Source organism: Delphinus delphis, chromosome 10 (genome assembly GCF_949987515.2).
Source record: "Delphinus delphis chromosome 10, mDelDel1.2, whole genome shotgun sequence".
Lineage (NCBI taxonomy): Eukaryota > Metazoa > Chordata > Mammalia > Artiodactyla > Delphinidae > Delphinus > Delphinus delphis.
In genome coordinates this window covers 29,954,755-29,969,585 of record NC_082692.2, presented here as the reverse complement: position 1 = coordinate 29,969,585, position 14,831 = coordinate 29,954,755, and the positions used below count along the sequence as shown (strand labels likewise).

Genomic DNA, 14,831 nt, shown 5'->3' with positions numbered 1-14,831 from the left:
CTTAATGTTGATCTTTTTCTCCCTATACTTGTGTATTTTTTTACACAATTAAATATAGAACTTTATATTTATACCTATTACATTTTCTTTGGTATTTAGCTGGTCAGTTGAAAGTGAAGAAATCTCACTTATACTGGATTAAATAAAAGGGAAGTTGTTTCTATCTGAAAAGTGTGGAGGATTTTAGCATCAGGTATAGTTCGATCCAGCTGCTCAAATAATGACATTAAAATCTCTTCCCAATCCCCCCCACACTTTTCTTGCAGTCTTCCGGCTCTCCTTTCCTTTGGCTTGTCTTCATTCTCAGGGAAGAACTATCCGTGTGGTAGCTTTTGGCCCTTCAAGTTTACATTGCCCAGTTTAGTAACCTAAGTAGAAAATATTCACCTTTCCATCAGTACCAGCAAAAATCCCGGTATTGGTTCTGATTTACCTAGCTTGGATCATGTGACCATTCCAGAACCATTCATTATGGCTGGAGTACTGGCCAGACCTGAATGTACTGAAACCTGGTGCTATATGATGTCAACTGAACTGCCAGGACTTAGAGCAGGAGGGGGTGTGGCTCCCCACAGGAAGTCCAGATGCCACTAACCAGAGGAGGAAATGGGTTCAGAAGCAACCTAAGTAGGGAAGACACAAAGTGGGTGCAAATGGTATACCAGGCATGATACGTGTTAACACTTTACATAAACACAACCTTACTCCCAACGTACAGATAAGGAAGCTGAAGTTCAGAAAGTTCGAATAACCTGCCAGGCTCTTGTAGCGTAGTTTGACAAAGCCAGATTTAAGGTCTATATAAGGTCTATCTCCTATAGATACAGGAGATTTGCCCAAAAGAGCATAGGGGTTCAGGATCATCTTGAAAAGAGAGCTCGGCCTTCCTAGCATGGGAGAAACCAGGATGAGAGAGGGTTTGGTTTGCCCAGAAGTAGAAATGCTTTATCCAGAAGCAAAGGAGATTATTCATCCCCGAGAAAGTTCAGCATCAAGTTCTCATTTCAGAAAATGTCCAGCATCTCTGCTCTCTCATACACTGGCAGCGTAGGTGATGCGGTTGTTGGCTCTGACAGGTGGCTTGTCCCCCAGGTGGGGTGAGCTGGGGGTGGCCAGGGCCCGTGCTTGAACGAGCACAATTGTATGTTGAAGCCAAGACACTCTTCTAACTTATAAACAGTGGTAAGATTAACATTTATTTGTGTGGTATCCTCATTTGAACGTTCTCCTCTTCAATTTTGTAAAGCGAATGCGAGGTTTAGTTAATCCTAATAATAGGGACCACCTCTCTGCTGAGTTATGGCAACAAGTCATTGAAATGGGGTGACGCATATTGAAATAAGATCCATTTGTTGAAGGTAAAGGGAAGAATTGGTTATTATGTGTCGTACATCATCTGCCCTTTGTTTCGAGCCTTCTGAACCTTCTGGAAGTGGGCTTCTGCTGCCACCGCCCAAAGGACAGTCATCAAGGGTTCAATTAGGTTCTGGGTTTTGGAAGCATTACGTTTCCCTGTGTTGGAAAAGGTCATGGAGAGGGCGGGCCAGGGACCCAGGCAATCTGAGGCGCCTCACCCCCTCCCCGTCCTTGGATGGAATGTACGTTCTGCCCACCTTTCCCACGGTGGGAGCCATTTTCAAGGATGCAGCCTTGAGAGAGCAAAGTGTTGAGACCGTCTGGACTGAAACACGACGGAACCCAGGTAAGGCCTCCACATAGACTTTTGTGATTCTGGCAGAGGGATGTGGAGTTCAATCCTCTTACAGTTGCCCAGGAACCAGCCTCCTACCTGAGCTCTCTGGCTTATTAGAGCTGCCACCTGCCACTCTGGGTGCTCTGCTTCCTTCCTCTGTCTCTTCTTGTCCTCTGTGTACAGGGACCAATTTCAGATTTTATCCCGGGAACCTGAAGGTTGCAAACCAACACCCTACAGCCAGGCTCATCGGCATAGGAACAGTATCCCTAACATGGCTTCCCACATCTCTAGCATGATGTCTGAGAATAAGAATGAAGGCAGTGGGGGACTTCCCTGGTGGCGCAGTGGATAAGACTCTGCACTCCCAATGCAGGGGGCCCGGGTTCCATCCCTGGTCAGGAAACTAGATCCCACATGCATGCCGCAACTAAGAGTCTGCATGCCGCAACTAAGGAGCCCACATGCTGCAACTAAGGAGCCTGCCTGCCACAGCTAAGACCCGGCACAATCAAATAAATAAATAAATATTAAAAAAAAAAAAAAAGAATGAAGGCAGTGGTTTTCCTGGTGGTTTGCTTCTGCCCCAAGTGGAGATGACATTATTTGTGTGCTTAGCCCAGTGTACTCTGGCAGGCCTGCCTGAGTCCTTATTCCCAGGAGTACGGGCTTGCCTGGTTCTCAGAACTCCGCTGTGTTCCTGGGGCGAGTGCCTTTCTGGGAATCCCACTGTAGCTTATGCAGGAGCACTTTTACTGGGGATCATTGGAATGGCCCCTGGCAGAGCCTGATTTGCGGGGAGCATGGCAGCCAGAGCTGGGATTTCAATCAGAACAGCAAGGGCAACAGAACGGAAAGGATGAACTGTGGGTGGGAACAGAGAAGGCACTTGGTCTAACTGATCATTACTGGGGGAAGGGAAATTATATCCTGTGAGCACGTTCCTTGGTGGGCATTATATCCCTAGAGGCAGTTAAAAGTATCTGCTCTGCAGTTACAGCTCTGCTAGGGCTCTGATTTGGCCCTTGACCTTGAGTGGTTTTTACACTGTAAACGGCATAGGAATCCTGGGCACGAGGATCTTGTTGAAAGACAGATCTGACTCAGTCGTTCAGGGGAGGGACTGAGACTCTACATCTCCGCCCAGCTCCTGGAAGGATGCTGCTGCTGACGTGGGCAGTGTGCGGAACACCCTTTGCGTATCATGGATGTAACACTTCTGGGCTTTGGTTGCCTCACATGTAAAATGGGGACATCAGTACCTTCCTCATAGGATCATTGAGAGAATTCAATGAAAATGTAAAGAACTTAGGAGACCAGCTGCCATACAGCGAGCATTCAACACAAGACGCCTATTATTTATGAGAAACGAGAGAAAAGGAAGCTCCGCCGTGAAGATGAAATGAGAGTATAAATGTCAATCAAGTGCTCCCCGTGGGGCCCGATGCATAGAAAGCACTGGCCGTGGACGTCCTATGTGCCCAGCTCTTGAGTTACTTTCCCTTTGAGTCCCTCCTCACTCCAGGAGATGGGTGCTAACGTCCTGTCCTCTTGGCGGATGTGCAAGCCAGGACTTAGGTTAAGAAACTGTGCGAAGAGTACAAGTGTGCTACGCAGCAGAGCAGGGGGTAGGGGTTGTTTAAACCCAGGTCACTTGGCACCAAAATGTGTGAATTCAGTCACCAGTAATAATTGCTACCGTTATTAGCATTAGCTTATTAAGTCCTCATGACAAAGTAGGTTTTTATACCCATTTTACAGGAGAGAAAACTGAGTTTCAACGACTCGAGTAACTTGTCTAAAGTCATAGACATGATCTCTATCGCTTTCTCAGATACAAGGGTGGCACACAGGCCAGAATTAGGGTGGGTCCAGCCCTCTTTACCACAGGCCCATCTGTGTTTTTCATAAGGACCCCTGACAACTGTCAACTACAAACTGGTACTTGCCATCTACTCTACAAGGATTAAATCAGGTGCCGCTGCAGCTGCTGACCTTCAACACCCCTGAAAGGAATTCAGGGTGGAGATCAGGAATGAGGCCCTCGGTGCTCTGAGAAAAACGGGCAGAACAGGTCTTCAGCTAGTTAGATGCTTTCAGGAGCTGATTTTTTTTTTTTTTTTTTTTTTTGCGGTACGCGGGCCTCTCACTGTTGTGGCCTCTCCCGTTGCGGAGCACAGGCTCCGGACGCGCAGGCTCAGCGGCCATGGCTCACGGGCCCAGCCGCTCCGCGGCATGTGGGATCCTCCCGGACCGGGGCACGAACCCGTGTCCCCTGCATCGGCAGGCGGACTCTCAACCACTGCGCCACCAGGGAAGCCCCAGGAGCTGATTTTATGAGCCCAGTTCTTGCATCTCCTCGTATCTAGAAAAGCACCAAATTCCTTCATGGTGATGTCTGCTCCTCGTGACTAGAAGTAACCCTCGTGAGAACCTCTGCGAAAATATGTGCTTGATTGTGTGTACTCCCACTTCACCAAGATCACATATATATTGACGTTCCCCCCCCCGCCCCGCCACATCTTTGGAGCAGTTTCTCAGAGCTATCTGAAATGCTGTCTCCCGAGATGCACTCCTCATTTTGCCCCAAATAAAACTTAACTCGCAACTCTCACGTTGTGCATTTTTTTTAAGTCGACACAACAGACAAAAACAGATGTTCATTGTGCTTCTGCCCCCGCAGGGCTGATTGGCTGATTTCTCCAACATGGGAGTTTGGGCTGAGTTTCCAGCACATCTACTCCCCCAGCCCTGAACTCAGCCGGACGGCTCAAAGAAAGCACGGAATGGAACTTCGCTGGGCTGCTTTTAGAGAAGCTACTAACCCCTGGTATAACTGATCCACACCAGGAATGCAAAGGCAGCGGGACATATGGAGAAGACTTGTACAGTTCCCAGAACTCCAAGGATGGAGAACAGGTGGTCCAGGATGTGTGAGGTTAGTTTCTCTGGGACACAGACTCAGAGGGAGATGTGCCTAGAGGAAGTTTACCAGGGAGCCTTTAAGGTCCACATGTATGGGGGAGTGAAGGCGATACAATTAGGCAAAGTAAAAGAGTTGACCTGAGATGCAGAGACCTTAGCCGACCCCACAGGGAGCTCTGGAACTGCGGTGGCCTTTCAGAGCTGCAGGATGGGGTTTTCCCTCTACAGCATAGCTAGTCACTGCATGCAGGCTGTCCCTGGGGTGCGGGTGTGATCTTGGGTGGGGGAATCCTTCCAGCTGAGTGCAGTGCCTGGCCACTCAGTGGAGGGCCACCAACACCATGGCATCTGGGGACGGGAGTGTCTCCACCCAAAAGGGGGTTGGGGCTTGGGAAACAGGCTATCAGGGGCTGAGGTTGGCCACATTAGAGAAACAGCTATAAATCTTGCTTTAAGAATAAAATGACCCCACAGGCAAATCCAAAGTCCGTTTGGGGAACAATAATTTCACTAATGATTACAACTAGTCAAAGATGCTCCACAGTCCTGCCCAGCCCTAAGGTTTTCAAACCCAATTATTGGGTGAGAATGGAAAATAAGGCAAGAGAGTCAAGGAGGGATACTTTTTTGTGCAAAGTATTTCAATCATTTCAGCTTATTCTGGGCTTCCTATTTCCAACTTATACCAAACGCGCTTGGGTTCACACACACACACACACACACACACACACACACACAATTAACCTTGGATACAGTTTCCTTTTAGAGACATAAAAAGCCCCTGAATCAACTCCAATAACACTTCCCCAGACTCTCTTGGAAAGGAGCAGATGAATGAGTTTGACAGAAAACTTTTTGCTTGAGATTTTCGGTTTCTCAGATTGCAGATTTAAGGGGCGAGCCTGCTAAGTGTTCCGTGACTCTCTGCATGGTGTCTTCTAGCAGGGACACTCTGTACCAGCTGATAAATGAAGGTTTCCCTGCATCACCGACTTATTCTTCATCACCTGCTCTGTCTCCCCTTTCCTGCACCAGGGCCTTGTCAACGACTTGAGAAGGAATAAGAACAAAAACAAACTTTTCTAGAATCATGAAAAGACATTGCGTACTGATGTTGGTGCTGAGCTCGGTAGATAAGACTGCGGTGATGAATACAGCTATTCAAAGCTATCTTTTTCAAGGATGAAGTGGGCGGTAGAGGGTCAGGTCCCTCACACTGGAGTATCTGGACACTTAGGGCTGTGGCTTTGTGTTAGGAAGTGTCTATTAAAGCAGCATCTGTCACAAGATGAAGTGGGTCATACATTTCCTCTGCTGAAAACCCTTCTCATTGTGCTTAAAATGAATTCCAAGCCCCCTAGGTTGGCCTGCCAAGCTCTATGGAGCCTAAGCCCTGCCCCCTTTCCCAAACTCATCTGGGACCACACTTGCCCTCATCCTCTGTACCTCTGCCATACTGATGACACTCTCAAGTTCCCTCCAAAATGAAGAGGCATCTCCACGTCCCCCGCCTTCCCCCTGCTGCCTGGAACTCTCTTCCAGCACCTCGATCGATGGCTAGTTTCTTCTCTGTTCAGTGTCAATGTTTCCTTTTCAGAGAAGCCTTCCCTGATCCTGATCCTCTACTTTTATTCTCTGTCCTCATGTAACTGAGCAGGACCCTATGGGGCCTTCCCAGGACAGGCCTTCCCTCGTATCCTCTGCTTTAGCTCCTCTCTGAAGTACCTAGATAACAGTATCGATGCACATTTCCTGAGTCGTTTTACAGATGTGAAAAGCCCCACCACATGGAAGATGTTAACTACTTGATGACCATGAGCACACAGCCCCGAGGCCTCCTGGAGCCTAAGGACTGGTAATGTTGACCCCTGTGACACCACACTGTTACCTCACCATCAGCCAATCAGAGAATTGTGCATGAGCTGATCATATACCCTGGGACCCCCCCCCCCCCCCCGCCAACACCTGGCATTTTTTTTGTGGTACGCGGGCTTCTCACTGTTGTGGTCTCTCCCGTTGTGGAGCACAGGCTCCGGACGCGCAGGCTCAGCGGCCATGGCTCACGGGCCCAGCCGCTCCGCGGCATGTGGGATCCTCCCAGACCGGGGCACGAACCCGTGTGCCCTGCATCGGCAGGCGGACTCTCAACCACTGCACCACCAGGGAAGCCCTCACCTGGCTTTTAAAACTGCTTTGCCGATCTTTGAGGATCTCGGGCTTTTAAGGGCACGAGCCACCCGTCTCCTTGCAGGGCCCCACAAGAAACCTTTCCCTGCTCCTAACTCCAACGCTCAGTTTGTTTGGCCTCACTGTGCGTCGGGAACACGGACTTCCGCTAACACTCCTACTGTGTTCTGGCTTTTCCTCACTGTGCCCATCTACCAGAATTTCTAATTATTGGTCTGCTTACTTCTTTGTTTATTGTCCCTTTTCCACACTAGACTCTATTCCGTGAACCGGCAGGGACAATATCCACCTTTTCCACCACTGGAACCCAGGGTCAGGCACATAGTAGGTCTTTTGTACATATTTGCCACCTGAATGAACAGTGCCTCGCCCAGGGCTTAAGTCCTATGCTTTCTAGTTTATAAAATACTTATTTATAGATTGTAAAGGAAGGCTTTGTGCATATGGAAATATCTCACCAACCTAAGATCCATGAGATGTGCTCTTAGGGTGAGAACATTCCAATCCTTTTTTACAACTAATGGTTCCTTCCCGTTTCCATGGTGGTTTTGTTTCAGCTGAGGTGTAATTTACATATATACTGCATGCATTTTGAGTGAATTTTGCATATGCACACGTGCGCAGAGGTCTAGATGGAGATGTAGAGAGATGTAGAATGTTTATAGCCCCCAGAAGGCTCCTGTGTGCCCCTTCTCAGTCAATGTCCTCCAAAAGGTAGACACTATTATAATTTCTATCCATATAGGTCAATTCTGACTGTTTCTTAACATCATAAATGGAGTCTTACATGATGGACACTTTCATGTATTTTTTTTGCTCGAAAGTGTGATTTTGAGACCCAACCATGTTGTGGTATATCTCTGTAATTTGTGTTTTTTAATCACTTTGTAATATACCACAGTTTATTTATCCACTCAACAATTGAAGGTCATTTGGGTGTATCCAGTTAACGGCTATTATAAGCCCTGCTACTGGGAACACTATTGTACAAGTACTCTGGTGGATGTGAGAACTCAGATCTGCTGGGTGTCTGTCCTGGAGTGGAATCCCTCCCACATCAGTCTATGTTTAGCCTTGGTAGATATTACCAAACAGTATTCCAACGTGGTAGTACCAGTTTATACTCTGCCTTGACTGATACCATTAACACTTTGCATTTCCCCATACTTAATTTTGGCCATTTTGAATTGTGTATAGTGTACCTATTTGAGGCTTTGATTTGCCTTTCTCTGATGAGAACTGATGTTGAACACATTTTAACATTTATGGGCCATAGGGGTATTTCAAGTGTGCATGTGTAAGTGTGAATTGCCTGTATATTTGAAGTACCTGCTTAAGGATTTTGACCGTTCTTACAAAACGAATTGTCTGTCTTTTCTGTATTAATTTGCAGAAGTTCTTTTTACATTTTGGGTGTGAGTTATTTAACAACTCTGTGTAATTAAGACATTTATCTTCTCCCACTCTGAGGCTTTCCTTTTCACTCTCCTAATGGTGTAATTTGATGAACAGATACTCTTAATTTTAATGAAGGACAATGTACCCATCTTTTATTTTATGATAGTGCTTTCTGTGTTCCATGTAGTAAAATTTTGCCTACTTCAGGTCTATTACAGTGTTTTAAACTAAAGAATAGAGTGGGGGTTATATTAAAAGTGTCCGTGTACACTTGGAATGGCTTTTAGGACCAAGCTGGCTGAAGTGTGACAATAAACAGGGGCTCTCCCAGACCCCTTATCAGAGCCCCTCCCACCCCTCCAAGCCTTGAATTCCTCTTCCTTCATGAGATGCTGCCAACCAGCTCCCCCCACCCCATTTCAGGAAGAGCTCAGATGAGTTAATTTCATCTCTTGGTAACATCTTAGAAAGACTATAGGCCGAATCGCCCTCCTCCACAATCACCACTCAGAAATATCCAACTCAGGCAGAAAACACAGAAATTACACTACGTGGACAGAGTCATTCACCAGGTATATTTGAAATCTAAGCTCTTTGAGCTATACACGTGCACAAATGATTCAGTTGGTGGCAATCTCCCCCTCCTCCTCCATATTTAAACTTTTCAAACTTAAAATAGTGCTGAAGAGGTTTGCATCCTGTGGCTCACGGAGATGCTGAGGCAACTGTGACTTGCATGGTGCTCGGAGGGGCCACCGAAACCCTTCAAGGAGTCCCCCGTTTCTTCTCCCTCTCCTGGGACACGTGTTTCTCCCCACCTCCCCAAACCCAACCTCATGAGAGAACTGCTTGATCTGAGACAGATTAACATTGACACTTTGCAATAAATGTCACCAAGACTAACCACTTGGGTCATACATTCCACTGAGGGTTTTTTTGATGACACACAATGGTCATTTCAACTTTTACTAAATCTTGTTGGAAATGTCTGATGGATCTGTTTTGAAACATTGAGAAGTCATTTCCAAATAGTTTCTCTCACCCAGATTTCTCCAGAGCCTGCCTTCTAAAAATTCTGATGCTTAAGAAGAGAATCAGCACAAAATGGACTGTAGTTCTCAACTTCTTCCACTAGAGCGAAGAATTCTCCACTATTAAATCTAATCTTTTCATTTGTCCATGAAAAACCAAAAACCTTCACAGAAAAGGAAAGTCAAAGCATTTGCTTGTTATATACTCCTCAGATTTTATTTTTCAAAGGAGCCTTCATTTTTCTATGGAAACTCAGGATTTTACAAGCAATGCTGTCTGTCCTCAGTTTCACCTGTACTGTATCCAGTACTATATTGCTATATTCACAGTAGAACGGACTTTTGTTTCTGAGTAATCAGTCTAATGTTTTAAGTTTCTGATGAAACTTACACCTTAATCAAAAACCACAACAATCCTTCCATCAGGTGGCTGTGTTATTGTTCTTTGTGTTTTTCTGAGGCTTGGGTAATGAAAGTATTTCCCCACTCCATCGTAATTGGCATTTGCATCTAAAGTAATTCATGAATGTACAGGAGCAGATGAGGCCTGGCACATAGAGCAGAAGGTAATGGTTCTATAGGTGTATCTTCTATAATGCACTTTGGGCTAGAGAAATAGAAAAATCACATGTAACAAAAACAAATACGTTTTTGAGCAATACGGCATTGCACGAGTAGGAACCGCATACATTTATCTATCAGTCTTTCCCTTTGAATATGCTCAGTGGCTGCTACATTGATTTAGCTGCATTTCAACTGTCTGCAACCGACACTTGCTTCTTCGCTTTATTTAAAAGCAACTGCTCTTGATAGCAAAGATGTTGGCTAGTCATTTATATATTGGCATGAGAAGTTTTGTGCCCTTTCAAAATTCAGCATTATCCATAATAGAGTGTAATATTATCAGATTACCTGTATTAGTATATGAATGCATTCATAAGCAATGCACATATGCTTTAAAGCAGCTAATGGCTCAACAATCCCTAAATAAAAGACATCCAGATATTTAAAAGCACAGCTGAAACATTTGTACAAATATACAAAGAGAAAAAAAACAATCATTCAGACACCATGAAACTTCTGTGATAAACAGATTTGTCTGAAATCGGTCTCTATCATCCTGGACAAGCCTCCCCAACGAGGCAGGGAAACTTCTACAATGAAATCGTGGTTCAAAATCTATGGAGGGATGTCTTTGGGGCCAAGCTCAGTTTTTCCTCCAGGAATTTTAACAGAGCTATGAAGTCTTTGACTCGAAAGAGTGACTACACCCAGACTTGTTTAATAAGCTGGAGGACGCTGATAATTTTGCTAATCTAGATAGGACATGACTGGACGCTGACCATCTGTGACTTAGAGTATATCGTCAAATCGTGAAAATAAATGCTGGTGATCATGCATGTCCTGGGAATGTCGGGATGCAGAGGACTGAGGAGACCAGATGGGAATATCTCATGCAGTCAAAGTCAAGTTTACTTATGGTCCTACTTAAGTGGCCAGGAAAGAACAACGCACACACGTCGGGACTGGGACTGGAACGGCTCACAAGCAACACAGGTGCTATTTGCCACTGACGTCTCCGGCTTGGATCAACAGGAGAGCACGAAGGTTAGGCTGTGCTGATTGTTTAATAAGAAAATACTACTTTTTTTTCTAGAATCTTCTAAATAATGTCTTACACTCGATGGGTATGATATGATCAGGAAACATATCACCTTTTCCTAGCCCTTTTGTCCGAGAGGCTTGATTACAAGGAAGGAATCTCAAACAACCAAACACCCAGGGATTTAAAGGCAATTTTTTTTTTTTTGACAAACAAACAACAGGGGGGGGAAAAGCATGATAAAGAGGAGACGGGTATTCTCTTCGAGGTGGAGCAGTGAGCTCAGTTGGACACGGAGGGCGGCGGGCCGGGACGCCGGGTCTGGATGATTTTTGGCTTTGGGGACGTCTTTGGATCCTCTTCTTCCTCGATGTCACTGTCACACACGTGCACGACGACACTTGGGGTGGACTCGGTCCCTGCATGGAGCTCATACTTCTCTCCTGAAAAGCAAGAGAAATGGGGGGTAAGAATGCGGGAGGGATTTCTACACAAACGATTTGGTGAAGTTTGTTTAGGAAGTGAGGGCGCATTTTACGTGTCTCAGGAGATGCTGAGTCTTCTCCAGGGCTGGTGTTGGAAAGTGAAATGAGATTGATCCGTCTTTGCATCTCAGCTCTGCCCCCCGTCACCTGTACAGCCCTGAACAGGCCCCTTCACCTCTCTTAGCCTCAGTATCCGCAGCTGTAAACTTCAAAATGGTAATAACTACAGTCCAAGGGATTGGGGTGATGGGCCTGGCAGTAAGTTACCAGTTTCTCTTCTATTTCCCAGCATTGCTGTTAACGGCTGAGTAATCCTGAGCCCATCACCTCACTCCTTCATCTTTTGGAGAAGTTCTCCAAGTTCTCCTCTTGCTGTACATTTCTTATGGCAAGAGCTGCCCCAGGACGGAATAAGCTGGAATCGCCGCTCATCTGGGATTTCCAGTGGTTACATGGTAACAAGTTTTTTTTTTTTTTTTTTTTGCGGTATGCGGGCCTCTCACTGTTGTGGCCTCTCCCGTTGCGTAGCACAGGCTCCAGACGCACAGGCTCAGCGGCCATGGCTCACGGGCCCAGCCGCTCCGCGGCATGTGGGATCCTCTCGGGCCGGGGCACGAACCCGCGTCCCCTGCATCTGCAGGCGGACTCTCAACCACTGCGCCACCACGGAAGACCCCGGTAACAGGTTTTGATGACGGTCAAGTTCCCTCCAGTTCCAAGAGTCTATGTTGTGGCCCCTCCCATTGCGGAGCACAGGCTCCGGACGCGCAGGCTCAGTGGTCATGGCTCACGGGCCCAGCCGCTCCGCGGCATGTGGGATCTTCCCAGACCGGGGCACGAACCCGTGTGCCCTGCATCGGCAGGCGGACTCTCAACCACTGCGCCACCAGGGAAGCCCTAGTAGTCTATTCTTGACTGGTTCTTCTTGTAGTCAATTCACTATTAGCCAGCAGGCTTCCTGTCTGTCTCTGTTTCACTTCAGGGTGTATCTACTGAGCATCTCCTATGCTCTGGCCCATTGCTAATCATAAAGGATACAAGGCACATTCAAAAATATTTGTGTCTTCCACAAGAGCACAGCCCAGTGATGGCACAGGAAAACAGAAAGTACCACAAAATACTATGGTAAGTGCTGGGGTGGCAATATATGTCAAGGACAGTGGTACCACATTGCAAGGAGCAAGTAACTCTGAAAGGCTTCCCAGTGGAGGCGACGGCTGACCTGGGTCTAAGAGACAAGTAGAAGGCGTCCAGGAGGTGGCAGGGTGCAAGGGGCATTCTCAATCTGCATGCTTGTAACTTCTCAGGTTAACTGCTGACACACTTAATCTTCTTCCGACGTCCTATCTTTCCTTTCCCATCCTTCGTGGATGGGAAACACCTAAAAGCAATGTCTCCCAGACAACCTCCTGGTCAGTGGCTCTCCAGGTCTCACTAGATCAAGTCCTCATTTCTTAGACTAGGACAAAAGACGCTGCACAGTCTCTCACCAATCATGACAGCCACATTTGTATACTCACCAAACCAGATACTTTTATTTGCTGTAGTCTCACCTAGTCCCCGAAGTCTTGCCCTCCCTCCAGGATCAGAGCCAGACACCACTCAGTCCAGGCATCTTGCCTGTCCTCCTCAGTCTGCAGTGGACAGTGCCCTTCCGGAGGGCCGGGGCCAGGACTGTCAGCGCCAGAGCTGGGGTCGCGTTTATGTGCTCCTGTGTGCACCTTGGGAAATGTCCACGGTGAAAACAGCAAACGCTTGCAAGGCACAGTTTTAAATTTAGTGCTGACGTTAGGGACTGAGAAGCACTGACAATGCAATAAGCATCGCATCTCTTCTAAGTGATGCTGAGGGGGATGTGAATGTTCAGAGTCATGTGTTGCTATGGGTTGAATTGTGTTCCCCACCCCCGCCCCTGTCCCCACCAAAGACGGTGAAGTCCTGACTCCCAGTACCTATGACCATGACCCTATTTGGAAACAGGCTCTTCACAGATGACTAAGTTAAAATGAGGCCATCGGGGTGGGCCCTATTTCAAAATGACTGGTTTCCTTATAAAAAGGGGAAATTAGGACATGGGCACTCATCCAGGGAGAACTGCATGTGAAGACTGAACTTATGTTGCCACAATCCAAGGAACGACCAGAAGCTACAAGAGAAGCCTGGGCCAGATCCTCCCCCAGCACCTTCAGAAGGAGCATGGCTCTGTGTTGATCCAACACCTTGATCTTGGACTTTTAACCTGCAGAACGTGAAGCAATACGCTGCTGTTGTGTAAGCCACTGTTTGTGGTCCTCTGTTGAGGCAGCCCTAGCAAACGGATACAGCCATATCTTGCTAAGAGAGGTCTCTCTCTGTCAAGAGTCGGAGGAGTCTTTACTGGACCTCCACACCCCGCCCCGAACCAACATCCTGGATGAGGGCCCCGGATAGTTCACAAAAATGGAGCATCACACCTCCAGCACTTCCCTGGACCTTGGCAGCAACAAAGAGGGCGAGAACTAGCTAGAGCCACAGAAATACGGCCATGAAGACTCTATAACTTAAAGTCGAGATTGGGTGAAATTGTAGGTAGAGAGAGTTATGTGAATAAGGTTGACCTTTTTTTTTTTTATCTCTGGACTTTCTATTCTATTCCATTCATTTATTTGTCTACCTTGATGCCAATACTACACTCTCTTGACTACTGTAGCTTTTCTTTTTTTAATTAATCATTAATTAATTAATTTTTGGCTGTGTTGGGTCTCCGTGTCTGTGCGAGGGCTTTCCCCAGTTGCAGCGAGTGGGGGCCACTCTTCATCACGGTGCGCGGGCCTCTCACTATCGCGGCCTCTCTTGTTGCGGAGCACAGGCTCCAGACGCGCAGGCTCAGTAGGTGTGCCTCACGGGCCCAGTCGCTCCGCGGCATGTGGGACCCTCCCAGACCAGGGCTCGAACCCGTGTCCCCTGCATCGGCAGGCAGACTCTCAACCACTGCACCACCAGGGAGGTTGACTTTTTTGATACAGAGAGCTGACGGGGCCAGCGTGGATTCAGGAGAGGAGAGTGACAAAAACAGGGAACACGGAGCAGAACTCGTGCTACGCTTTGCTTCCCTGCCGGCTAGCAGGGACGGAGTCTGTCCGAACCTAACTTCCCTGGAATCCACACTGAACTTATTACCCTACGTGCCCTTGTGGTTGGGACGTACACATTGGCGCTACTCACAGCTCAGTGAAGTGTGTTTGTTCCGTTCTCCTTTAAAGCGATTTGTCATTTTTATCAAAAGCCCAAGGGAGGAGAGCCACTGCAGACGCTGCTAAAGAGAGGAAGCGGTGTGCAGCCGGCTTCACCTCAGCGTTCCATGAGAGGCTCCGGGCAACAGGTGGGCAGACTTTGGGTGGTGGCTTCTTTGAGCAGCTGTTTTCAAACACCTGACAGCTTACTGGGGGCGCGTGTTGCAAAGAGAGTTTAGCAGCACGAGGATGCAACTCTGCAACTTCAGATGTACTGGCATCTACTTTGGTACCCAG

At 47.3% G+C, this 14,831-nt stretch overlaps 1 protein-coding gene across 3 annotated transcripts in view; it reads right to left on the bottom strand.

Annotated features, from left to right (window-relative positions):
• Window positions 1-8,759: 8,759 nt before the first annotated feature.
• Window positions 8,760-14,831, bottom strand: part of RCAN2 (regulator of calcineurin 2) — a 265,692-nt gene continuing 259,620 nt past the window's right edge. For all 3 annotated transcript variants that reach the window (XM_060021714.1, XM_060021715.1, XM_060021716.1), the window contains one exon: window positions 8,760-11,280. In XM_060021714.1, the coding sequence (XP_059877697.1) occupies window positions 11,120-11,280 (161 nt within the window). In that variant the 3' untranslated portion in view covers window positions 8,760-11,119. The remainder of the gene's footprint in view (window positions 11,281-14,831) is intronic.